We start from the raw sequence: 15,441 nt of genomic DNA, 5'->3' as shown, positions 1-15,441 counted from the left end.
GTGAAGCACTAAAGGCACTATATAAATACAAGTTGTTGTTGCTGCTGCAGTCTTTGTGGTGTATGCGCTTCCACAATGGTGTTACAATAATTTGCATTTCTAAAGCACTTTTAACGTAGAAAAACATCCCAAGGCACACCACAAAAGCATAATTAGACAAAAATGGATGCTCAGCCAAAGGAGATATTAGGAGTGATTTTGAAAGCTTGGTCAGAGGTGGGTCTGAAGGGGATCTTAAGCAGGAGAGGGAGGTGCAGAGATTTAGGGAGGAAACTGCAGAGCGTAGAGCTTGAACAGCTGAATGCATGGTTGCCAATGATGGGCTAAGGGAGTGAGGGTACACAGGAGGCCAGAGTCAGGGGAGTGCAGAGTTTTCAGACGGTTGTAGGGCTGTCGGAGGATTCCAGGATATTGATCTGGTTTCTCTGGGGAGTCCTGCCCTGACGTGGTGAGGCTCACTCCAGTATACAACTTGCTAACCTCTGTCCAGTAACGTGCTTCAGTGGAGTCTTGGAAACCAGCTACAGCTAGAAATAAAGATTTTTTGTCCTAGCTACAAAGAAATTGTACAAAGGAACGCAAGGTGGCAGCTGAAACGGTGTCAGACGAAAAAACCAAACTCAACCACAGATACATGGGAGGGTGGGGCGGACTCCCAGCTCTGGCTGGTCAGCGTGCCTGCTTAGTCAGTCTGTACGGTGATCATTTCTGCATATCTTTCCATGTGAGTTCGTCATTTTTGAAACTCCCAGGGGTCCACACACCAGCTTGCCAAACAACCTTCTACTGTGGAATCCAAAATCTGCCTTTGAAATCTCCAGTTTCACAAGGCCAATGGGTGAATCTGCAGGTTGGCTGGGACACACTTCTCTCTGGTCTCATACTCAACCCATTTATATAACAAACAGCAATAACACACAGGTTCCACTCTGCTTGCCTGTTTAGCAACTGAATGCTTATACAGGAACAATTCTTGTTCCATCCTAGTAGTTTTGTAATGTATAGTTAAAACTATCCAATTATAAACTGATACCTAACAAAAGTTGTTAACTGGTTCATTGATGTTTCATTCAGGAGGAATCCAGCTGCGAGATCTCCATCAACAGGATAGCTTTACAATGAATAAGGGAACTACAGAGAGACTTTGCACGGAGTCTGAAGTAGGCTTCACCCATCAGAAGGTTTCTCCTGTGCACTGGTGACAGAATAATCCATGACATTTAATAGAGATTTTAAAACTGTGAGCGGAAGGGCAAGATAGAGCCCAGCAAACTGGACCAATACTAGTGCGGGTCCTCAGTAACCCAAGACACCGTGGCCAATTCCACAGGATACAAACTTCAGAAAACCGGATTAAAAAATAAAAAATTAGCAATAAATACAATCAGAACTTTTTCGTTCATGGGATGTGGGTGTCGCCGGCAAGCCAGCATTTATCGCCCATCCCAAATTGCCCTCGAGAAGGTGGTAGTGAGCTGCCTCCCTGAATCGCTGCGGTCTGTGAGGTGAAGGTATTCCCAGTGCTGTTAGGGAGTTCCAGGATTTTGACCCAGTGACGACTGAGGAACGGCAATATATTTCCAAGTCAGGATGGTGTGCGACTTCAGAGGGGAACTTGGAGGTGGTGGTATTCCCAGGCGCCTGCTGCCCTTGTCCTTCTAGGTGGTAGAGGTCGCGGGTTTGGGAGGTGCTGCCGAAGAAGCCTTGGCGAGTTGCTGCAGTGCATCTTGTAGATGGTACACACTGCAGCCACGGTGCGCCGGTGGTGGAGGGAGTGAATGTTTAAGGTGGTGGATGGGGTGCCAATCAAACGGGCTGCTTTGTCCTGGATGGTGTCGAGCTTCTTGAGTGTTGTTGGAGCTGCACTCATCCAGGCAAGTGGCGAGTATTCCATCACACTCCTGACTTGTGCCTTGTAGATGGTGGAAAGGCTTTGGGGAGTCAGGAGGCGAGACACTCGCCGCAGAATACCCAGTCTCTGACCTGCTCTTGTAGCCACAGTATTTATGTGGCAGGTCCAGTTAAGTTTCTGGTCAATGGTGACCCCCAGGATGTTGATGGTGGGGGATTCGGCGATGGTAATGCTGCTGAATGTCAAGGAGCGGTGGTTAGATTCACTTGCTGGAGATAATCAATCATTCGTTCAACAGTGGTGAAGGAAAGTTACAGATTGCACAAGAGAACCAATTTGAACTTTGAATGCAGAAAACAAAAGGCCAAGGGCAGAAAATGATTTAATGACGGGACCTAGAATGAAATCTCACATCAGACGGGGTTAAGGTCAACTGACTGAATACGGTGTGAGTCTCTTAGGAGGACAGTGTTGCTCGGTGATTTTCCACAGAGGGCGTCAAAAAGTTTTTGTACGTTGAGCCCGACAATAAAATATTTGGCAGGACGATTCTCCATAAAATCCTTATGCATCATTAACCACAACACCTAGATGTTTCTCTGGCGTTCACATTGTCAACGTTCAAATGCTAGATTCAATATAGCAGCTCAGGTAGTTCTGCAACATGTTGTGCAGCAATCGCCAAACATCTTAATGCTCCAGATTTTAGGATCTAAATCATTTCCGCAATTAAGATTTTAAAATAAAATTACAGGCTTCGTTAAGTCTCTATTAGATTAAAGCAAGAGTTGAAAATGTAGTAAACAAAAAGATAATTACTGCGCCTGGTAACTAATTCTAAAGTTACTTTCTTAAAATCTCAAATTAGATTTTGCATTTACCTGTTCCCAGCACTGTGGTAAAAGTTCAGCCTCGACACGGGTTGGCCCAACATGCCGAGCAAATGCTACACAGCCCGTTAGAATCATCTGTCTAAAATAAAAAGGAAGAATGAATGCCGAACCAGATTATTGACTGAGTTTTCGCTGGGAGATTTTCCCTCCCATTTGATTTAAGTGACTTCCAGTTCCTTTCATAGAAGCATAGAAATTTACAGCACAGAAGACGACCATTCGGCCCATCGTGTCTGTGCCGGCCGACAAAGAGCTCTCCAGCCTAATCCCACTTTCCAGCTGTTGGTCCGTAGCCCTGTAGGTTCCGGCACTTCAAGAGCATATCCAAGTACTTTTTAAATGTGATGAGGGTTTCTGCCTCTACCACCCTTTCAGGCAGTGAGTCCCAGACCCCCACCACCCTCTGGGTGAAAAAAGTTCTCCTCAACTCCCCTCTAATCCTTCTACCAATTACTTTAAATCTATGCCCCCTGGTTGTTGACCCCTCTGCTAAGGGAAATAGGTCCTTCCTATCCACTCTATCTCAGCCCCTCATAATTTTATACACCTCAATTAAATCTCCCCTCAGCCTCCTCTGTTCCAAAGAAAACATCCCCAGCCTATCCAATCTTTCCTCATAACTAAAACTCTCCAGTCCTGGCAACATCCTCGTAAATCTCCTCTGTACTCTCTCTAATGCAATCACATATTCCCTGTAATGTGGAGACCAGAATGGTACATAGTCCTCCAGCTGTGGCCTAACTAGTGTTTCCATTTTGTTACCAGCCCACTGCTTACATACTCCTTTCTACAAAAGTTTCCAACAGTGCTGGGTCAAAGGCAAAATATACTTTAAATGTGTTATTAAAAAAAAAACAAAATAGCAGTTCGTCTGACAAGCTGAAGACAAAAAATAAATTGGGATATCAGAAACGGAGGTATGCCATTGTCCTTCGTTTCCAGTGCTAGTGTGCATCATCCAGGTAAACGTCATACTGGATGGAGCTATTTTCTGGACGTTTCCACGACAAACTATTCTTCATGTTGGTGATGTGTAGTTGGATTATTCCAATTATTGAACTCTAGTTGTGAATTATTTTCCACATGGTTTGGAATACTTATTTAGCCAATAACCAACTGTGGGATTGTGTTGGCCTAAGCTTTTTTGTCATTTCTTTCAATTACGAAAGGCTCAATAATAGACATAGTCCTGGGATGAGGGGATTGTCCCATGAGGAGACTAGGCCTACATTCCCTAGAGTTTAGAAGAATGAGAGGTGATCTCATTGAAACATATAAAATTCTTAAGGTGATTGGCAGGGTAGATGCTGGAGGATGTTTCCCCTGGGTGGGGAGTCTAGAACCAGGGGTCAGTCTCCAAATGAGGGGTCAGCAATTTAGGACTGAGTTGAGGAGAAATTTCTTCACTCAGAGGGTGGTGAATCTTGGGAATTCTCTACCCCAGAGGGCTGTGGAGGCTCAAGTCGTTGAGTATATTCAAGGCAGAGATCGCTAGATGTTCGGACTCTAGGGGAATCAAGGGATACGGGGATAGTGCTGGAAGGTGGAGTTGAGGTAGAAGATCAGCCATGATCTTAGTGAATGGCGGAGCAGGCTGGAAGGGCTGAACAGCCTACTCCTGCTCCTTATGTTCTAGTCGCTTAAGAAGCCTTTTAGGATCTTTGAAAAGCTGGCGGTGGAAGGATAAGTACTGTAAATGCATTAGAGGCAAAGTATTTAATACTTAATGAAAGACTACTGCATTTTTCAGCAAAGGCAACAATAAAAATTATTCCTGGAAAGTCCCTCTATTGGTCTGGTCAGCAATATTGCTCAATAGTTACTACATAACAGGGATTAAGAGCACATGCATGTCAACAAAAGTTTTTTCTGTGCTTGAAGCAAAGGAGTGGGCTTAAGAAATATACCGCAACAGTTCGTACCTTTGTTCGTCATCTGGACGTTTAATGAGGTTGAAAAGAATGTGGAGAAGCTGATCCCTCTCTTTGGGTTCCGGATGGAGACAAGCAGTACACAGGATTAGGGGAATTAACTCCTAAATCAGCAAAGAAAAAAAAAAAAATCAAATAAATAGTAGGCAACATAGCATTTGCGCACAGCTTGGTATAAATTTTATTAAAACAAAAATCTCTGTTCATTCAACGGGCTATTCCAGGTCCACTGTTTTGAGTTTCATAATCTGCAGCAGAATTCCTGCAGCTCTCTCCTTCAAGCTGCCTTTCCCTGGTCCAACTGCTGATTTTACTCTTCTGATCTTTTTAACTGTGCCAATTAAATAATTATCAGGGAGTCACTGGGTGGCTAATCTTTCTGCTCGCTTGCCAATATTTCTGCAAATACTCTGATGCTGCAGTTGCTAGCTTCTCCCTTCAGTTCACTTTTTCCTACAATACAGTGATTATACTTCAAAAGTACTTTATTGGCTATAAAGTGCTTTGGGACACCGAGGTCATGAAAGGCGCTGTATAAATGCAAGCCTTTCTTTCTGCCAACGAATTCTGTTCAAGCATTATAAATGTTGCACCTGGTTTGATCCTGGTCAGGTCTATTGAATCCTCTGCTTTCAGGGCTTCAGTAAGACAGTTGTTCATGATGGTATCCCTCTCATCGTCAAGATAAGTACCTCTGAATGCTCATGTGTCCTATGAAGTCTCTTCATGGTCTCTGACTCTCATTCCGTCTATGCTTCCTCTCAAAGTGGTTTACATTCATCTTACCCGCAAGAAAAGTGATCATTCTTATCTCTCAAACTAAGCTTTAATGCTCTGTCAGCCTTGCTTAACAATAACACTCGTCGGAGTCAGAAGGCCACGGATTCAAACTCCACTTCAGAGACTCGAGTAGATAATCTAGGTTAACACTTCAGTGCAGTACTGCACTGTTGTAGGTCAATCCCTCTCAGAATCTTACATGTTTCAATGAGATCTCCTCTCATTCTTCTAAACTCCAGAGAGTATCGGCCCAATCTACTCAATCTCTCCTCATAGGACAACCCTCTCATCCCAGGAATCAATCTAGTGAACCTTCGTTGCACTGCCTCCAAGGCAAGTATATCCTTCCTTAGATAAGGAGACCAAAACTGTGCCCAGTACTCCAGGTGTGGTCTCACCAAGGCCCTGTACAATTGGAGCAAGACTTCCTCACTCTTATACTCCAACCCCCTTGCAATAAAGGCCAACATGCCATTTGCCCACCTAATTGCTTGCTGTAATAACAGAAAATGCTGGAAACACTCAGCCGGCCAGGCAGCATTTTCTGTTATTTCATATTTCCAGCATCCGCAGTATTTTGCTATTGCAATTGCTTGTTGTACCTGCATGCTAAATCAGTTTCCTGTACCAGGACACCCAAGTCTCTCTCAACACCAACATTTCATAGTTTCTCACCATTTAAAAAATATTCTGTTTTTCTATTCTTCCTACCAAAGTGAATAACCTCACATTTCCCCACATTATACTCCATCTGCCACCTTATTGCCCACTCACGCAACCTATCTATAGCCCATTGCAGGCTCTTTCTGTCCTCCTCACAGCTTACCTTCCCATCTAGCTTTGTATCATCCGAAAACTTGGCTACATTACATCTTCATCATCTTAAACACCTCAATTAGATCACCCATTAATCTTCTATACTCAAGGGAATACAAGCCTAGTCTATGGAACCTGTGATCACAATTTAACCCTTTTAGCCCCGGTATATCATTCTGGTGAATTGGTGCTACACCCCCTCCAAGGCCAGTATATCCTTCCTGAGGTCGGGTGCCCAGAACTGAACGCAGTACTGTAAATGTGGTCTAGCCAGAGTTTTATACAATTAACATAATTTCCACCCCTTTGTATTCCCGCACCCTTGAGATAATGGCCTTTTCAATTTTCTTGTACCTGTCAACATCTGTTTACTGAGCTCAAGACATTCATAGCTCGTCAATCAGCCTAAAATATAAAAAAAAAATCATTCCTGGGATAGTTGGGCCTAGGACAATGCCCTGAGGAACTGCTGCAGCAATGTCCTGGGGCTGAGATGATTGGCCTCCAATAACCACAACTATCTTCCTTACTAGGTATGACTCCAGCCAGTGGAAAGTTTTCCCCGATTCCCATTGACTTCAATTTTACTAGGGTTGCTTGATGTCACACTCGGTCAAATGCTGCCTTGATGTCAAGGGCAGTCACTCTCACCTCATCTCTGGAATTCAGCACTTTTGTCCATGTTTGGACCAAGGCTGTAGTGAGGTCTGGAGCAGAGTGGTCCTGGCAGAACCCAAACTGAGCACTGGTGAGGTTATTGATGAGCAAGTGCTGCTTAATAGCAGTGTCGACGACACCTTCCATCACTCTGCTGATGATTGAGTAGGCTGATGGGGCAGTAATTGACCAGATTGGATGTGTCCTGCTTTTTGTGGACAGGAAATACCTGGGCAATGTTCCACATTGTCAGGTAGATGCCAGTGTTGTAGCTGCACTGGAACAGCTTGGCTCGAGGCGCGGCTAGTTTTGGAGCAGAAGTCTTCAGCACGACAGCCGGGATGTGGTCGGGGCCCATAGCCTTTGCTGTAACTAGTGCGCTCAGCCATTTCTTGATATCACGTGCAGTGAATCAAACTGGCCGAAGACTGGCTTCTGTGATGGTGGGGGACCTCAGGAGGAAGCTGAAATGGATCATCCCCTCTGCACTTCTGACTGAAGATGGTTGCAAACGCTTCAACCTTGACTTTTGCACTCACATACTGGGCTCCGCCATCATTAAGGGAGACAGCAATATCCATTGGTATATGGCAATTAAAATGAATTAGAAATAATCTTCCACGCCTACTTAATAAAAAACAAATGAGATCTGTACATGAGAGCCAGTTTGACTGATGAAAAGCTTACTAATTTGTATAAAAGGAATTTCAATTCACCCTCGACTCAACTGCTTTCTAAAGTGTACTGTAGCTTCAGTCAGCCCAATAGACTATTTGGCAATTAATCAACCAGTTCATCAAATTTGATAGCTCTTCCATTAGAGAGAAAAGCACCAATCCATCACTCTGTCACAAGGCTACAGGTGTCTGTATGCACACAAAAAAAAGCTCGTTTAAGCACATCTGCTTTGTGCAAACCTAATATAAAAGACATCAATCTTCACCTCTTCTACTACATGTTCTCTCACTTTAACGGAGTTTCCCTGAACGGACACCAATGTTCTCTAAGCTGCGTTGTGCTCTGGAGCTCCCGCGCAGCCAGCTCACCGGTTTTTAAAATGGGAAAAAACCGCGCACGCGTGGTATTTTGGAGGGGCCGTGCACCCAAAAAAAATTAAAGGGAACATTGACTGACACACAGAGCAGGGCTTTTTAGTTAATAATTTTTATCACAATCAGGAATTTGTTGTTGGGAGGGGAGAGTTGGCAAACTCGTCGCCTCAGGTATTACCACCTGCAAGTTTGACAGCACAAGAACAAATGTTGCACTTTATTTCTTTTACTTCCTTCAATGACTCTTTAATACTCATCATAAACTGCAGCTTCTCAAACACAAAACTATTTACAGTAGATTATCTCAACTTCCATCGAGAAATTCGCACTGATTACTCTACTACCTTTCCACAAAGCGACTGCCATTCACGTTAAGGCACAAAGTTGAGGATCTTTCAGGATTGTAACTGACCTTTAACGGGCTGCGCGGCCCGTTTAAAAGTCCGCGCATGCGTGTATTTTTCCATTTTAAAAGCCGGCTCACCGGCTGCGCGAGACCTCGCGAGCACTGCGTGGCCGCGCAGCTTAAAAGGGAACATCGGTCTTGACCCCCAAATAAACTGCACTCAGAAGAGACAGTGGCAATGAGAGATGGATGATGATTGATTGCACAGTATTGACAGCACAGGATCAGGCCACTCAGCCCAACAGGTCCACGCCAGTGTTTATGCTCCACACCAGCACCGACGATCAGGAAGCTGCACGGTCATGGAGAAGCCACCATCATACCATCCAAGAGCCGGGTGGTTCCTTGGACAAGTGGAAGAATAAGAACCATGCAAAGCAGCAGGTTGTTACAAATTTTTACATTTTTAAAAAGTTAATCTATACGTATGATTAAAAAAATGTTCTGCTCAGGTCCCCTTTTGATCATCTAATTGGCCTATTAGCCATCATCACCATCTCATTGGGCCATGACAACTCTAGTACTCTCCCAGTGATTTGTGAACATTTTGTGACAACCCTCCCCACCCCCAAAAATCATGAAAGACCTACTCGATTTACTAGAATGGTTCCAGGGGTGAGGGATTGCAGTTACGTGGAGAGACTGGAGAAGCTGGGGTCGTTCCCCTTGGAGCAGAGAAGGCTAAGAGGAGATTTGATAGAGGTGCTTAAAATCATAAAGGATTTAGACAGTAAAGAAAGAGAAACGGTTTCCAATGGCTGAAAACTCGACAACCAGAGGGCACAGATTTAAGGAGATAGGCAACCAGAGGCAACGTGAGGAAACACTTTAAGCAACGAGTGGTTAGGATTTGGAATACACCGCCTGATAGGGTGGTAGATGTAGATTCAATAGTAGACTTCAAAAGGGAATTGGATAAATACTTGAAGAAAAAAATTGCAGGGATATCGGGAAAGAACAGGGGAATGGGACTAACTGGATTGCTCTTCGAAAGAGCAGACACAGACTTGATGGCCTCCTGTGTTGCACCATTCTATGATTCACCCCAAAATGTGCTAGGCAGGTCTGCCACATTTCTTGTCTTTTGGAGCAGTTGCTCTCAAGTCTCACTTCCCAGCTCCGCTCCTGCCTCAAGTGCACGCCTGCAACCACCAGTCTCTCTCTCTCTACCCCAGCTTCGCCATTCAGCTGCAGCATTTGACTCGAGGTTTCCAACCAGCTGGTTTTCGCTCTCAATCCCTCCTTCCCAGCAGCAACCAGCAACTCCATGCCTTCGCTGTCCAAACAGGCCAGTACAGGGTGTTCCATTTCTTCTCCTGTATAAAACATTAACCTATCCTTCTCTCAGGTCTCAACTCCGATTCTGTGCTTTTGAAGGTCACTGAAGCCAAATCCCCAGGACGCAGCTCAAGCTCATTCCTACTAATTCTAGTTTCAGACTGAAGTCTCCAGGACCATTATTGAGAAACACAGTGTAATGAAATTACAAGACAGCAAACTAATGAAGGAGCTGAAAACAAACTACCTCTGTGAAACTCAAGTGGTTTCAAACTCAGAATAGATAACTGATAGATAGCTTTGCAGCATCCCCAGGATATGTTATACTCCCAGGGTCAGCCAATTTAAAAAAAATCTGCCAACACAGCGATGCTCAATAATCACAAAATTAATTGTCTTCTCTGCATTTCCTAGCTTTGATTTTCTATTAATGATCTAAATTGTCTATTTTTGCCCATTCTGCTGTAGGACCCACATCTTGCAAAAACTGAATGATTAAAATCTCAATTTTATCAGCATATTTCCAACCAGTCAGTTTAAAGCTTGACTTGTCTTAATTGGAGCAACAGGTCAACCTTTCTATTGTATATCTTTTTCAACCAATTTTATCAAAACCAGGAAGCATAAGCTACTGGAGGGATTTGAATATACTTGGGAATTGGATAGGCTGGTGACAGATAAAATTCAACTCAGAGCAATGCAAAGTGCTGCACATGGGGACAGAAAAATACAGGAAGGGACCATTACTTGGAGAGATTGAGCAGAATGGGACTCTATGCTCGAGTTAGGAAGAACAAGAGGTGATCACATTGAAACATAAGATTCTGAGGGGGATTGACAGGGTAGATGCTGAGAGGTTGTTTCCCCCTGGCTGGGGAGTCTAGAACCAGGGGTCACAGTCTCAGGATAAGGGATCAGCCATTTAAGACTGAGATGTGGAGGAATTTCTTCACTCAGAGGGTGGTGAATCTTTGGAATTCTCTACCCCAAAGGGCTGTCAATGCTGAATCGTTGAATATATTTAAGGCTAAAATAGATAGATTTTTGGACTTAGGGGAATCAAGGGATATGGGGATCGGATGGGAAAGTGAGGTCGAAGGTCAGCTATGATCTTACTGAATGGTGGAGCAGGCTTGAGGGGGCCATATGGCCTACTCCTGCTCCTAATTCTTATGTTCTTAAATGGAAAGAAAATAAGGTGCATGGAAAATAAAAGATCTATCTAGGGGTCCTGATCGACAATAAATTGATAGATTGACAATCTATCTCAGTCTTAAATATATTCAATGATTTGAGTACAGGAGTAAAGAAGTCTTATTCCAATTATACAGGGCCTTGGTGAGACCTGGAGTACTGTGTACAATTTTGGTCTCCTTACCTAAGGAAGGACATTCTTGCCATAGAGGGAGTGCAATGAAGGTTCACGAGATTGATTCCTGGGATGGCGGGACTGTCGTATGAGAAGAGATTGAGTAAACTAGGCCTGTATTCTCTTGAATTCAGAAGAATGAGAGGGGATCTCATTGAAGCATACAAAATTATTACAGGGCTTGATAGGATGGATGCTGGGAGAATGTTTCCCTTGGCTGGGGAGCCTAGAACCAGGGGCCCCAGCCTCAGAATAAAGGGTAGGCCATTCAGGACTGAGATGAGAAGAAATTTCTTCACACACAGGGTGGTGAATCTTTAGATTCTCTACCCCAGAGGGCTGTGGAGGCTCAGCCATTGGGTATATTCAAAACAGAAGTCGATAGATTTCTGACTAGTAAGGGCATCAAGGGATATGGCGATAGGGCCGGTGAATGGAGTTGAGGCAGAAGATCAGCCATGATCTCATTGAATGGCGGAGCAGGCTCGAAGGGCCGAATGGCCTACTCCTGCTCCTATTTCTTATGTTCTAATGCAAAAATGCTCAGTGACAGCGAATAAAGCAAATCAGAAGTTGGGATGTATTAAAAATTTCAATATGGAGCAAAAATAGTGAGGTAATTCTGAAACTTCATAAGTCGTTGGTACAACTGCACTTAGAATACTGTGTACAGTTTTAGTCGCTGCAATACCAAAAGGATATCGCAGCTGTTCAGAGGATACAGAAGAGACCAACTTGAATGATTGGGGGGTGGGGGGGGGAAAAGAAGAGAGGGGGAATGGAAAGGTGGGATTATGAGGAGCACTTACATAAATTGGGCATGTCATAGATACATAGATACATAGAAGATAGGAGCAGGAGTAGGCCATTCGGCCCTTCGTGCCTGCTCCGCCATTCGATGAGATCATGGCTGATCCTTTAATTCAGTATCCCGTCCCCGCCTTCTCTCCGTAACCCTTAACCCCTTTTGCCCGTAGAAATATATCTAATTCCCTCTTAAATATATTTAATGAGCTGGCGTACACTGCCCTCTGTGGCAATGAGTTCCACAGGTTCACCACTCTCTGAGTGAAGAAATTCCCCCTCATCTCTGTCCTAAATGGTTTAGCCCTTATCCTTAAATTATGTCCTCTAGTTCTGTTCTCACCCGCCAAGGGAAACATTCCTTCTGCATCCAGTCTGTCTAGACCTGTCAGAATTTTATACACTTCTATGAGGTCCCCTCTCAATCTTCTAAACTCCAGTGTGTACATCCCTAAACTACATAGTCTCTCCTCATAGGTCATTCCCGCCATTCCTGGTATCAGCCTGGTGAATCGCCGCTGCACCCCCTCCATGGCAAGAACATCCTTCCTCAGATGAGGCGACCAAAACTGTACACAGTACTCGAGGTGTGGTCTCACCAGTGCCCTGTACAGCTGCAGCAAGGTATCCCTGTTCCTGTATTCTAACCCTTTTGCTATGAAGGCCAGCATACCGTTTGCCTTCTTGACCGCCTGTTGCACCTGCATGCTCGCCTTCAGTGACTGGTGTACAAGAACACCCAGGTCTCTCTGTACTTCCCCCTCTCCCAATCTATTGCCATTTAAATAATAATTTGCCCTCCCGTTCCTGCACCCAAGGTGGATAACTTCGCACTTGTCCACATTATAGTGCATCTGCCATTTATCCGCCCAATCGCCCAGTCTGTCCAAATCGCTCTGGAGCTTCCTGGTCTCTTCCTCTGAGCCCACCCCCCCTCCTAGTTTAGTGTCGTCTGCAAATTTGGAAATGCTGCATCCGACTCCCTGATCCAGGTCATTAATGTAAATTGTGAACAGCTGGGGGCCCAGGACAGATCCCTGTGGTACCCCACTTGTTACTGCCTGCCATTCAGAAAATGAGCCGTTTATTCCAACTCTCTGTTTTCTATCTGACAGCCAGTTCCCTATCCACGCCAAAACTTTCCCCTTTATCCCATGAGCCTCAATTTTCCATGCTAATCTTTTATGTGGGACCTTATCGAAGGCCTTTTGGAAGTCCAGGTACACCACATCTACTGGCTCTCCCCCATCTATTCTACCAGTTACTCCCTCAAAAAATTCCAATAGATTAGTCAAGCACGATTTACCCTTTGTAAATCCATGTTGACTCTGTCCTATCCTGTCCCCATTTGCTAAGTGCTCCGCTATTTCATCCTTAATGATGGACTCCAGCATTTTGCCCACAACTGATGTAAGGCTTACAGGTCTGTAATTACCTGCTTTTTCCCTACCCCCCTTTTTGAATAGTGGGGTAACGTTAGCTACCCTCCAATCCATCGGCACTGTTCCCGAGTCTAATGAATTCTGAAAAATCATCCTTAGTGCATCCGCTATCTCTAGGGCCACCTCCTTCAGTACCCTAGGATGCATGTTATCAGGCCCTGGGGATTTGTCCACCTTCAATCCCTTTAGCTTCCTTAACACCATATCCTTAGAGATATTGATTTGCGTCAGTTCCTCCTTTGCCAATGTCCCTATTTTTCCCGATATCCCAGGGAGGTTTTTTGTGTCTTCCTTCGTAAAGACTGACCCAAAGTATGCATTTAGTTGATCTGCCATTTCCTTATTTCCCATTATATATTCCCCCGTATCTGACTGCAATGGACCAACTTTGGTTTTCACCAGTCTTTTCCTTTTGATATATTTATAAAAGCTTTTGGAGTTAGTTTTTATATTTTCCGCCAGCTTGTTTTCGTAAGCTATTTTGCCCCTCTTTATCATGCCCTTTGCCCTCCTTTGCTCTATCTTAAACTGTTCCCAATCTTCCGCTCTGGCGCTTTTTTTGGCTATTTTATACGCCCTATCTTTGGATTTTATGCTGTCTCTAATTTCCCCTGTTATCCACGGTTGAGTCACCTTTTTAGATTTCCTTTTATGCCAGATTGGTATAAACAATTTTTGCAATTTTGTCATTCTATCTTTAAATGTTTGCCATTGTTTATCTACCTCCAGTCCTCCCAGGAACGTTGTCCAATCAGACCTACTCAGTTCCCGTCTCATGGCATCATAATTCCCCTTGTTTAAATTCAGGACCTTAGTCTCTGAGTCAATTTCTTCGCTCTCCATTTCGAGTGAGAAATCGATCATGTTATGATCGCTCTGACCCAAGGGTCCCCGTACAACAAGATTACTGATTAGTCCCTTCTCATTGCACAGTACCCAGTCCAATATAGCCTGTTCCCGAGTTGGTTCCTCGACATATTGATCCAGATAACCATCCCTTAAACACTCAAGGAATTCCTCCTCCTCATTATTTTTACTGATTAGGCTAGTCCAATCTATATGTAAGTTAAAGTCACCTATGATGACAGCTGTGCTCTTATTGCACGCTTCTCTAATTTCCCTCGTGATGCCCTCCCTAACCTCTATTTTACTATTTGGAGGCCTATATACCACTCCTATTAATGTTTTTCGCCCCTCGCTATTTCTTAGCTCCACCCATATAGATTCTGTATTAACTGAGTTAATATCCTTCTTTTCAATTGCATTTATCCCCTCTTTTACTAGCAATGCTACCCCTCCTCCCTTTCTTTTTTGTCGATCCTTCCTAAATACTGAATACCCCTGTATGTTAAGCTCCCAGCCCTGCTCACCCTGCAACCATGTTTCCGTAATCCCAATTAGATCATAATTATTAACCTCTATTTCCACAGCTAATTCATCTACCTTGTTCCTGATGCTTCTCGCATTAAGGTATAAAACCCTCAGGCTTTTTTTATGCTCACATTTTTTATGAATTAGTTTGGCCCTTTGTTTTTTGTTCCTCACCCTTTTACCATTTATTTCTGTCTGCCTTTCACTTTCCTCTATTTCACTACATAGGTTTCTAGCCCCCTGCCATACTAGTTTAAATGCTCCCGAACTGCTTTATCAAAAATTACCCCGAGAACATCAGTTCCATCTCTGCACAGGTGTAGACCGTCCCTTTTGTATAGGTCACACCTACCACAAAACTGGTTCCAATGCCTCAAAAATTTAAAACCCTCCCTCTTACACCACTGCTCAATCACAGGAAGAGAGGAGGTTTGGGGTGTTTTTACAGTTTGAAAGGCACTGCACCAGTAGGCAGTGCTGTGAATGTAACGTTGAAACAAATTGAAAAGGGGGCAGGACCTGACATTAAGTGACAGACTCAAACGGAACACTAAATAATCTTTATGTATCCATTTGGTTTCCCATAACCATTAACTGGAATGGAATGTGTTCAGAATAAGGTGAATTAGGGACACATGCTTGGCGAACAAATATGGAAGATCTCCATGTAAACTCATTTTGTGCAAATTAAGTGCAACAGCCTTTGAAGGGCAGGCATGTTTATGCGTAGTGTGGGCATACTGAAGTCAGTGCATGGGAAACACAAGTAAAAATCTAATTAAAATGTAAC

General features: G+C 43.9%; 1 protein-coding gene across 8 annotated transcripts in view; it reads right to left on the bottom strand.

Moving 5' to 3' along the window:
- relch (RAB11 binding and LisH domain, coiled-coil and HEAT repeat containing) overlaps positions 1-15,441 on the bottom strand; it is a 143,775-nt gene that overhangs the window by 52,327 nt on the left and 76,007 nt on the right. For all 8 annotated transcript variants that reach the window (XR_015078559.1, XR_015078560.1, XM_085989267.1 and 5 more), the window contains 2 exons: positions 4,668-4,780; positions 2,734-2,824 (listed from right to left, as the gene is read on the bottom strand). Coding sequence is in view for 6 of the 8 variants with exons in the window: in XM_085989267.1 (XP_085845393.1) it covers positions 2,734-2,824; positions 4,668-4,780 (204 nt within the window). In the remaining 2 variants the exon portion in view is untranslated. The remainder of the gene's footprint in view (positions 1-2,733; positions 2,825-4,667; positions 4,781-15,441) is intronic.

The sequence above is a fragment of the Somniosus microcephalus genome, chromosome 5 (genome assembly GCF_052327205.1).
Source record: "Somniosus microcephalus isolate GS21.2 chromosome 5, FLI_Smic_1.0, whole genome shotgun sequence".
Classification (NCBI taxonomy): domain Eukaryota; kingdom Metazoa; phylum Chordata; class Chondrichthyes; order Squaliformes; family Somniosidae; genus Somniosus; species Somniosus microcephalus.
Note: the sequence above shows the minus strand (reverse complement) of the source record. Positions and strands in the feature narration are given on the sequence as shown.